This window comes from Ipomoea nil, unplaced genomic scaffold (genome assembly GCF_001879475.1).
Source record: "Ipomoea nil cultivar Tokyo-kokei standard unplaced genomic scaffold, Asagao_1.1 scaffold0482, whole genome shotgun sequence".
Taxonomy (NCBI): Eukaryota; Viridiplantae; Streptophyta; class Magnoliopsida; order Solanales; family Convolvulaceae; genus Ipomoea; species Ipomoea nil.
In genome coordinates, this window is record NW_017616910.1 from 4,791,354 (window position 1) to 4,803,259 (window position 11,906).

Below are 11,906 nucleotides of genomic sequence, written 5' to 3' on the forward strand. Positions count from 1 at the left end.
ATTCTTTTTGCATTGTGGGACAAGTGCTTGTTTCATGCCTTTCCACCTCCATTTTTCAACTCAAATGAATCTATTTTGAGAATCTCATTCACTCATTATCTGTTTCGAGTTTACAATATATCAATCTCTTATCTCACAACGAAGAACCCGAAAATAGACCCCACATATATTTGTAGAGAAAATTTCAATTTTAGTCACACGACTATAGGGGCTTTGTTAATTTCAGCACCTAATTTTCAAAATTGTCAATTTAGTACCTTGAGTATGTAATTTTTGTCAATTTTAGTCACTCCGGCCAAATTTCCGGCCAAATTTGACCGGAAAAATTTAATCCAACATTAAATCTAAAATTTTAGGGGCAAAATGGTCTTTTCAGTTGAAATTTTCTCCCTAATTAAGTTATGTGCAAGGATGTGTTGGAAAGATACCCAGAACTAGCCACGGAAGCCTCTCCAACCATCACGCAGCGCCTAGAGGTGGCAAACCCAACCCTGATTGTGATGGCGAAAGAAGCAAGCCTGGCTTGCATAAACGACTGGGGGCGGCCGGTTGAGGAAATCACCCACGTCGTCTACGTTTCCACGAACGAAATCTGGTTGTCCGGCGGCGATCTCTACTTGGCCGCGCGAACTCGGCCTGAAAAGTGACGTCAATCGCATAGTGCTCTACTTTCTCGGCTGCTACGGCGGCGTCACCGGCCTCCCGATCGCCAAAGACATAGCGGAGAACAACCCAGGGAGTCGCGTCCTGTTAACCACGTCGGAAACCACCATCCTCGGCTTCCGCTAGCACGACTCGTCGGCGCGGCGCTCTTCGGCGACGGCGGTGATCGTCGGCGCCGACTCCAGGGAAAACGTGGAAAACCCATTCATGGAACTCAGTTTTGCCGCCCAGCAGTTCCTCCCGGGGACCCAAAGCATGATCGACGGCCAGATCTCCGAGGAAGGGATAAACTTCAAGCTGGGCAGGGATTTGCCGGAGAAGATTGAACACAACATCGAGGACTTTTGCAAGAAACTGATGGGCAAAGCCAATAATAATAATAATTTGAGTTATAATGAGTTGTTTTGGGCGGTCCATCCCAGAGGGCTGGCGATTCTGAAAAGGCTGGAGGGGACTCTGGGCTGAGGATCGAGAAGCTGGATTGCAGCAGGAGGGAATTAGGAGAAAGGAGATAAAAGACTATTTTGTCCCTAAAATTTTAGATAAATGTTGAATTAAATTTTTCCGGCCAAATTTGGTAGGCAATTTGGCCGGAGTGACCAAAATTGACAAAAATTACATACTCAAGGTACTAAATTGATAATTTTAAAAGTTAGGTGCTGAAATTAACAATGCCCCTATAGTCGTGTGACCAAAATTGAAATTTCTCTATATTTGTATCACAACAACATAGCTACTTATAATGTCATTTTATGTTATTTTTTTCAACAATTTGTTCAAATATTGATAAAAAATTAAAAATATTAACAAAAATTAAACTTTTAACATTTTAATGCCAAGAATTATGCTATACTCACTCATTTCTCTCATACAATTCGGAGTTGAATAGTGTGTCGGGGAGCATTAATAAAGGTGCAGTCAAATTTGTATTACGGGTGTGGGGCTAACCTTTACTCGTTTATGATAGGTTTTGCTCCTTAAATTCAAACACTCACATTGTTGATATGGACAGGCTGACAAGGTTCACCCCCGAATCGAAGTATACGCTACTTTCAATAAGATATAATTTATTTGTTTTCACATATAACGCACAGCCAAAACATCCCTCCAACCAAACATATTACAAACAATTAGTACAATCATTAAATCATATAGAATCAACCGGGCACAGTTCAACTAGTCAATTAATCCAAAATAAATTTCCATTTTACCTCTTCCACCTGTCTTCATGACACGAGCGAATCATACATGCACACGCAGAACAATCAAGAAGATAAAATTACTATTTTGCCAGAACTTAGAAACTAAAAATGCAATTTTTTCTAAAATAAATGGTGATTTTATGGTGGGGGTGGGGGGTGCATGCATTTCAGAATTCTTTCTATCACCAACACATCTAATATGAAAAACTATTCTACAAGACAATCTACATCACACAAATTTCATGAACAAAGAGCGTTATTTCGCCTGTCAGATCCTAGTCTTTTGTCAAAGAACTTCAGTGTTCATCACCAGAGAGCCACAGATGCATTTCCAATGCCAGAACAATATGCAGAGGATGGGAAGGTGGTGAGATTGGGACAAGCAAAAGCATTGCATTGACAGGTTTCTGTTGACTGCAGAGAATAAGAAAAGTGGCATGTTAGAGCACAGCAAGACTAAAGATTGTATTTTTTTTTGGATGACGAGGGAAACCAGTCTAGATTGTCCATAGCTTTGAGCCTCTGACCGACTCAAACTAAGAAGGCCAGTAAGCCGCTCCAGCTGGGAGTCGAACTTGTAAGTTTGTGGTTACTAAATCAACAGTCTGACCAACTTGGCTGGGGTTGCCCCTTTTGCCTAATCATACGACTAGCAGCTATTTTTGAAGAGTAAGGTTGAAGCTAGACGAGTACCTTGATTGATGTTATTGAATATATCTTCTCGAGGAAAAGCATAGGGCTCTAAATACCAGAAAACCGCTTGTGAGTTTGTTATGCAGGTACCCAGCAAGAGCTGCCACAAATAATCCGACCTTTCCATCCCTGCAGTATCCAATGACCGTCTTCATCGAACACAAAATCTTTGTGATATCCCGCCATCACCTTACCTCTTAGCTTCTTAACAAGTTCCGGTTTTACAGGCAGAGGCTTGAACCCAGCCCTCATATTGCGTACCTGCCACTGCTTGTATGTTTCAGGCCTCTCGAATCTTTCCATGCCCTCACATGCAATGACATTCATAATTTCACGCCCAACGAATTCTTTCTCAAAATCCAACCGCTGATGATCATCACGGGATAAAGTAGCATCAAACATATCGAAGACAGCAGAGTAGAAGAAGAGAGCCTCTCGGAACCGAGTGACAAAGAAAGGAGAGCTGTAAGATCCGCTAATTACAGCTTGCACATAAATATCTGGATTTATTTTCCGGATTAAGCTTAGAACTGCATCCCTAGGGCTGTGAGCAACCGCGGTCTCATCTAGTAGGTTTTTGAATCGAAACAAACAGTTAACGGCAACCACATCGCCACTTGCAAGCTTCAAATCGTCAATTTTAATTGTTTCCCAATTCTGACTTGTTATGGCATTGTACTCAAATGGTACGCCAAAACGCTCACAATAATTTGCCAAGCGACGGCCAGTCTGTTCTACCTTTTCTGCTGGCCGAAAACCAGGATGAGGAAGCTCGATTCCAGTTACTCGAAGTTTAGGAGGCCCACCAGGCCTTTGAGAAAGATGCTGGATAAGGATGGGCCACTGGAAACCATAAAGTATACCAAAATCTATGACATGCAGAGTGTGACCCTTTGATGCCACTTCATAAATCATTTTATTTGCAAAGAAAATTGCTATTCTCTTGAACGGGCAAAATGACAGGTAGGTGTGGTAGGCTTTCAACTTCTCAGAAGCTGTGATCGGCTTTGGAGCTAAGGCTGCATATAGTTGTGTCCCAGTTCCAGCCAACCGTGCCTCGAGACCATTTGCAAATACACTGGCCAGCCTTTGATTTGCATCGCCAGTAGGCGAAGAGTGTTTCCTGATCTTCTTTAATTGGTCATTTGCGGTCCTATAATCAGCAGCAGCAATAGATTGTGCACAGCTCGTTAATAGAGACCTCAGATCCACGGTTTCACTATTACCCCCTTGTTTCTTTGCACGCCCCTTCCCACCGCTTGGCCCTTTCTGCTCCATTCCCTCAACATTTATGTTACAACCGTTATTATCAGTAGACAGCAAAACCTTATCAAAGACCTCGGATAACTCAACCTCCTCCTCGTAAACTGCAGAGTGCTTGCTGCTTCTTTCTTCTTCTTCTAACCCACTGTCATCTGGATGGTGGTGTTTCTTTCCTCTAGAGAAATTAGCGGACCGGTCCTTCTCGTCCTTCTCTATCTTGACAACAGCATCCCCAGACAACTGATCTGTCTTTGGAGGCAACGAGTATTTATCCAAATCAATAACCAACTGATTACCCGTAGGAAGGAATCTACTCGCTTCCTCCATTCCTCTCTTGAACTGCAAGATGGACTCGGTATCACTAAATATATTCGGAACCAAGTTAGCATTCACAAAAGAGTCCATTTGGGCATTCATAACACTACTAAAGCTATTTAAAGAACCGTTTAACCTATATGAGTTAGTCTGACTTGATGTCTGGAAGGAGAACTCAGGAGAATAACTAGTGACAGAGGATTTAGATTCTCCAGGATCAACAATCCACTGAGGGTCGGCATTACAGCTACCGATGCTACTGCTGCTTGTACTATAACCACCGGAACTTGGCAATATGCTGTCTGGGCTTCCAGCATAACCGTTAACAAAAACCGGGGCTTGATGAGGTGAGGGAGGCTTGTCTTTCAGGGCTTCATAAAAGGAATTCTCAGCAGCTTTAAGAGCAATTGGATCATAAAACATGCTGGGATTCTCATCAATGTTCTCCTCCAGCAGTATCTGATTAAGGTACTTGAGCACAGTATCAGAGTCATGATCATCTGGGGAGTCCAAAGTAGGAGCATAACTACCAAGGTTGGGATCATGTATAACTAAAGGGGCATCCACGATATCGAGAGGTAAAGAGTCAACATTATAACTGCCTGGAATATCCGGTGATCGTTTTAAGCTCGAAAATATGTTCTCATCCTCCAACAAGAATCTGTTTACAGAGTCAGTCAACCTGCTGAACTGATGATCCATAACCATCTAAGTGAAGAAACCTATATCCACATGTGGAAGAAGGGTTATAAAACAAAACAAAAGAAACAAAAACAATCTGCAAAACGAAAAAGGATCCTTAACTATACCCATAGTTTATCACTGAAAAATGCAACAACAAATATATACATTTAATTAAGAAAACAGACACAGACCTCAGGCATCAGAAACTCAGAAAGTATACATTTAATTACACGGAAATAGCTATTTACACTTTAAAGATTCAATCACATTTGAATGCCTTAGATCCTCACAATCAATAACTAAATTTAACCCAAGAAAGCAAATACATCAAGTATATCATGCAGAAAACGGGATTAAGTTCGAATTTCCGATAAACAAAAGCAAATCTTTGAGCAAACCAAATGAAAAATCAGTAAAACGCAGCATTAAATAGAGAAAGAGAAAAAAAAAATACCCGAATGCAAAATAAATTCTAAATCACAAGAAAGACAGGAACTTGAGAGCCGTCTTCCATTTCTGTTTGATTTTTCAGAAAATTGAGCGCGTACCTTAGAGCGAGCAGAGAGCAGAAGAGGGATATGATTGAAATAAGTCAAATAACCGCAGAAGAAGGGGGAAAAGGATGAGAGAGAAGAAGATAAACGAAGCTTCTGAGAAACGGTTCAAGAAGAATGAGAGACTTTGAAGAATCAAATATTGAAACAATGGTGACCGGGGAGTGCCAGTCCGTCTAAGCTTCAGTAACATTCTGGTATGAATTTTTTTTTTTTTAAATTATTAAAAATATTCATTTAAATTTTATCAGACCACGATGTGTCCTAACGGTAAGAGACACTTTAGTGCGTATCATATTCAAATTAATCTCTATTTATATTTAGATCGACTCAATTAAATATCAAAGTGCGGGCCAAATTTATTTAAGAATGTACTTTAAATTTTTAAATACAATTAAATTATTGTACTTATAAATGGTAGGATTTGACTTTTGGACTTCAACATTTATGTTTTGAAGTTAATTATCATTATCAATTGAATCAATAGTTTTTTATTGATCATTTTAATCAAAATATTAATGACTAATTATTTTTAAAAGAGTTAATTCCAGCAATAGTCCTCCGACTATGTTGATTTTTTAAAATTAGTCCTCGACTTTTAATTTGGACACTTTACGTCCCTTGACTTTAAATTTCTTTCCAATTGAGGTCCTTTCGTCAGATTACGGTAACTTGGACTTTAAATGAGAGGGTAAAGTAGTCATTTCATCTGCTTAATATATAATTCTTCGTATTTCTCCCTTGTATGCGCGACTTCGAACATTAGATTCACTTAATTGCTTAATCTCTAAATCCACTTGAAGAATAAAATTCCATTAGGGATTAAGCAATTAAGTGAATCTGATGTCCGAAGTCGCGTATATAAGGAAGAAATACGAAGAATTACACATTAGGCAAATGAAATGACTAATTTACCCTTTCATTTAAAGTCCACTTTATCGTAATCTGACGAAAGGACCTCAATTGGAAAGAAATTGAAAATCAAGGGATGTAAAGTGTCCAAATTAAAAGTCGGGGACTAATTTTGAAAAATCAATATAGTCGGAGGACCATTGCTGGAATTAACTCTTTTTAAAATTTTCTGTTATTAGTTAATCCGATTTGAAACTATCGATTAACTGTATGGTTAGTATATACTCCGTATATGTTTTAATTTTCTTTTTGTAATTTATAAATTATTCTATTAAACTAGTTTTATAATTTTCTTTTTAAATATTTTATATATCGATGTAATGACTATCTTGTAGTGTGAAAATATGGATTTAGCCAAGACCTTGTGGTCTAATAGCATCCGGGTTGGACTCTCATATGGGAGGTTGTGAGTTTGAGCTTCAATAGAGGTGTTATTGACTCTTTGTGCTTCAGTAGGTTGAGAAATTAGTTATGAACAGATACTACATTGTAATAGAACCAGTAGCTTCATTATTTTAACCGTTAAAGTAGTTTCATTTGGAAGATTATGAGTTCGAGCCTCAGTGGAGGCGTTATTGGTTCATTGTGTTTCAGTATGTTGAGAAAGTATATGAACAGATACTACAATATAATAAAACCAGTATCTTTCAAAAAAAAAAAAAAACTCATCTCAATTGATTAATCCCTCAATGTAAACACGTACGTCAATGTAAAAATTTATTATTTGTCAACTTAGTATTTAATAAATTTCTTTCATTTTCATTAGTGACAATTCAAACCTTTACATCATCTAATTAAAGGAAATTATATGGCATCAATCGATATTACTGCCACTTGCATATGATATAATCCAATTTTTTTTTTTTTTTTTTTTTTACAATGTAGTAACTGTGAAATGACTAAAATACCCTCATTATTTTAACTGTTAAAATTTTTCAACGAAATTTGGCCGGCAATTTGACCGGAGTGACCAAAATTGATAAAAATTGCATAGACAATGTACTAAATTAACACTTTTAAAAGTCAAGTGCTGAAATTAACAAAACCTATAATCATATGATCAAAATTGAAATTTTCTGCTTTATTCACTTTTCAAAGCTAAACTAACTCATAATGCTTGGAGAGGAAGCCATGGATAGTCAAAAAAGAATACGAATTTGAATAAAATAACCATACAATAAATAAATAAATAAGTATTCCTTATTAATTAATTTCCTCGAATTGTGACTATGTCAAAGGTTACAGGTCGTCCCTACTATGTGTCTTCCTTGTAAGCGACATATGTATAACATAAAAACTAGTCCCTCAATATTAGTTGAATAAGTATTTTTTCTTTTATATTATATGATAATTATTCTATTATTCTTACTACATTATATATACGGTACCATGTTATAATTCAAAAAGAGAAACTTTTTATTTAAGATCTCTACATTTTAAAAACAAAATGAATAGTAAAATTATGCGTGAATATAAAATTTCGATTTACGAAAAAACTAATTAACTGCCACTACTTGAATGTGTATTATAGTGAAATTCATATTGTGATCCTTGTCGGCACAAAACTATAATGAGGTAAATCCAACATAAGTTATATATAGTTGATTAACTCAAACCAAGAAAATTAATAGGTAATTTCAACCGAGAATCAAATTTAAAATTTTGTGATTACTAAATCAACTGTCCGACCAGACCAACTCAGATGTGAAAATATAAAATTGATGTTTAATTGGGTCATGCATGACATAACAATGGCCATAACATGCTTGAACATGTATTAATTTTAAATATATTTGGTAGTGCAGATTCTCCATGCAGATCTCATATTAATTGCTTGAGGCCTAAACATGACCAGACTAAAGTCTGTTACGTGGTTGACGCTTCCTTGTTTTTTTTTGAACTAATTTCACTTTTGGTCCCATGACTTTAGAGTTTCTATCATTTTTGGTGCACAACTTTAAATTTTTTCAATTTTGGTGTCTAACTTTGTTATTTTTATCAATTTTGGTCATTTCGACCAAATTGACTGTGAAATATTGCTGGATTTTACATTTTAGGGGCAAAATCGTCATCCCAAGAAAAGATATTCAATATCTAAACAAAAGAAAAATCATGTTAAGAGAAATATAAGAGTTTGGCAATCGTCGATGCTATAAATCTCATAGATCTGTGTCTAGTTTTTGTCCGTCTTCCCAATTATTCTCATCGATCAAACACTTATAGATATGATTTTAGAGTGATTTTGTTTAGATATTGAAGATGTTTCATTGGGATGACGATTTTACCCCTAAAAATATAAAATCCGGCAATATTTCGTCGTCAATTTGGTTGAAAGGACCAAAATTGATAAAAACAACAAAGTTAGGCACCAAAATTAAAAATTTTTAAAGTTGTGCACCAAAAGTGATAGATCCTCTAAAGTCGTGGGACCAAAAGTGAAATTAATTCTTTTTTTTTTCTTTTTTTTTTCTTCAAGTTTTTCAATTTTCAAAATTTAATTTGTAAGATGGTAGTGTTATAAATTATAAACACAACATACAAAATAGATAACGCTTGAGAGGGAGGCGGCCACTCTGAAAATAGTGCGTAAATTATTTTGTGAATTCAGGTCCAAATGTAGCGAAATTGGTCAAACAAATAGTTCGGTAACTATATGATTTCAGATTTAACTTCTTACTGAAACAATTTATTAACTTTTTTAGTTTAAACTGATTAGCTAGTAACGATTACGGACTTTTTCATAAATCACACGGTTTTAATAACAAAGATAAGTACAAATAGGCACTTACCTTCTAGAAGGGCATCTAAAAAACATATAGGATCAGATGAGTATCGGTGAATTGGAATCGGGGGGTTGATTATTGTAATTAAGGCGATGATTGGATCATATGCATGTGTAGTTTAATTATGGAGTCGCTAACCTTCTATTATTATAACACCTGAAATATGATTAAATATAATATAATTTTTGTGCTTGTTAATTAGTCGAGATAGATTCGTTGAGGATTTCCCTGTCGGAATCCGGACAATATCATTAATGTTGTATAAGTTTCAACCTTAAATTTTGAGATCCGTGAAAAAGATAAATCACAAGATATGTCTCTTGATGAATTTAATTCATCCGGGATAGCCCGAATTATTAAACCCGGATAAGAATGTGTACGAAATAAATGATATAACGCAGAGATGTCGTAAGGTCGCAGGGACCGTATATTGTATTAATTATCACCAATAAGCTATTACAAGACTTGATTAGGACAATAATGCTAGAAGATAGTAGTTCAAGAATATGTTGTGTTCCTGTTTAGGACAAGATGTAGGCTTTTTATATCAGCTCAAACCCCCAACCGCACCCCTAAAACCGGGGGTGGTTAGATCGGCCGCTTTGACCGCGTCCCCTTCGGGACCGGGTCCAAAGCGGGTCGACTCGGCATGGCCGAGCTCGGCTTAGCCGAGTCCACCATGGACCGGCTCGACAGTGGCCGAGTCCATGGTGACGAGCTCGGGTGTACCGAGCTCGTCCGTGGCCGGGCTCGGCCCACGGTCGAGATGCTTTGGGTCAACTCGGCCACGGCCCAAGGGACTGGGCCGAGACGTCTCGGGTCCGTTTCTCCGGGTCGGTTCGTTCTGGGTCTAATATATCCATCACGAGTCCCCCACTCTCTTCGTTGTGATAAGTCGACAACGATAGAGAGTAGACACATTGCGAGCCGACTCCCACGCGATTGCCCCGAGTTGATAATTAGCCGACCTCCTGTGACCGAGCTCACCATGACCGAGGCACCTTGGGCCGAGCACGGGGCCCAACCACTATGCCTCGGGTCTATTCCATACTTCCTTGTTCCGCTTTCCCGGGTCGGTTTGCTCCAATCATAATATATCCATCATGAGCGAGACTTCTTCTCTTCCGCAAGAACACTAACAAGTCTTGGACTCCCTGGCATCGTGTATGAGACTTTGATTTCTGAGTTCACTTTTGGGCGAGCTCATGAGGTAGTCGTCCTCCTCTTGGGTGAGCTCATGTGGTAGCCCCTCTTGGGCCAAGGTGCCTTGTGTCGAGGCGACTTGGGCCGAGGTTCGTTAATGAAGGAGAGTAAACACGAGTCGCACTCCATGGGTCCGAGCCCCATACGGCCGACCCCAACGTGGCCGACCCCAACGTGACCGAACCCAACGTGGCCGACCCCAACGTGACCGACCCCAACGTGGCCGACCCCAACGTGGCCGACCCTCCAACGTGGCCGACCCCAACGTGACCGACCCCAACGTGGCCGACCCCAACCTCAAGGATTAGACTTGATAGTGGCTTGATTAGCGTCATCCCTTCTTTATCATATGGGTTCCGTCTTCCGCTCCACCACTTTGTACTTTTCCTAACATGCCTCTCCCCCCGGAGGTAGGCACATTTGTGTCTCTCCTCCGGGAGGTGGGCACATTTTATGTCTCCTCTCCGGGAGGTGGGCACATTTTATGACTCCCCTCCGGGAGGTGGGCATTTTTTATGTCTCCCCTCTGGGAGGTAGGCATATCTTATGGCCCCCTCCGGAAGGTGTGTCCTTTTGTACCTTGCTTCGATAAGCATGCTTCCCCTCCCGGAGGTGGGCACATTTTATGTCTCCCCTCCGGGAGGTACTTCCTTTTGTCTTTGCTTCGTTAAACATGTTCCCCCTCCCGGAGGTGGGCACATTTTATGTTTCCCTTCTGGGAGGTGGGCACATTGTGTTGACTTGGCGTTTTGAATGGACAATCAGCTCTCCCTTATTGATTCATTTTTTTTAGCACAATGTCTTATGTTAACCGCTTGAGCCTAGTCCCCCGAACTAAGCCGCCGGGCACCTCCGCCGGGGTTGGTACGCGAGGTTGGACCTCGTGCCCCCTTATGGTACGTTAGCCGCTTGAGCCTAGTTCTACCGGACTAAGCCACCGGGCTCTTCCGTCGGGGTTGGTACGCGAGGTCGGACCTCGTGCCCCCTTAGGGTGCGTTAGCCGCATGAGCTAGTCCTGCCGGACTAAGTCATCGGACTCTCCCGTCGGGGTTGGTACGCGAGGTTGGACCTCGTGCCCCCTAAGGGTGCGCAAGCCGCTTGGGCCGAGTCCTGCCGGACTAAGCCACCGAGCTCTTCCTTTGGGGTTGGTACGTGAGGTCGGACCTCGTGCCCCCTTAGGGTACGCTACCCGCATTAGCCAAGTCCTGCTGGACCAAGCCATCGGACTCTCCCGTCGGGGTTGGTACGCGAGGTCGGACCTCGTGCCCCCTTAGGGTGCGCAAGCCGCTTGGGCCGAGTCCTGCCGGACTAAGCCACCGAGCTCTTCCGTCGGGGTTGGTACGCGAGGTCGGACCTCGTGCCCCCTTAGGGTACGCTACCCGCATGAGCGAAGTCCTGCCGAACTAAGCCATCGGGCTCTCCCGTCGTGCTTTGTACGCGAGGTCGGACCTCGTGCCCCCTTAGGGTGCGCAAGCCGCTTGGGTCGAGTCCTGCCGGGCTCTTCTGTCGGGGTTGGTACACGAGGTTGGACCTCGTGCCCCCTTAGGGTACGCTACCCGCATGAGCCAAGTCCTGCCGGACTAAGCCATCAGGCTCTCCCGTCGGGGTTGGTACGCGAGGTCGGACCTCGTGCC

General features: G+C 40.8%; 1 protein-coding gene and 1 pseudogene across 3 annotated transcripts; one reads left to right on the forward strand and one right to left on the reverse strand.

Moving 5' to 3' along the window:
• The first annotated feature begins 401 nt into the window (after positions 1–401).
• Positions 402–1,178, forward strand: LOC109173567 (annotated as a pseudogene).
• Positions 1,179–1,884: 706 nt separating this feature from the next.
• LOC109173754 (scarecrow-like protein 14) lies at positions 1,885–5,505 on the reverse strand. Of its 3 annotated transcripts, none has more exons than XR_002052959.1 (3): positions 5,369–5,505; positions 2,559–4,858; positions 1,885–2,279 (listed from the first exon to the last, which is right to left on the reverse strand). XR_002052959.1 is itself a non-coding variant. In XM_019323047.1 (2 exons), exon 2 carries the CDS (start codon positions 4,842–4,844, stop codon positions 2,637–2,639), a length of 2,208 nt encoding a protein of 735 aa, XP_019178592.1. In that variant the 5' UTR covers positions 4,845–4,858; positions 5,275–5,504; the 3' UTR covers positions 1,885–2,636. The 3 variants fall into 3 exon arrangements, 1 of the variants encoding a protein (XP_019178592.1); XR_002052958.1 differs by having other exon boundaries at positions 5,275–5,503; XM_019323047.1 differs by having other exon boundaries at positions 1,885–4,858; positions 5,275–5,504.
• Positions 5,506–11,906: the final 6,401 nt, after the last annotated feature.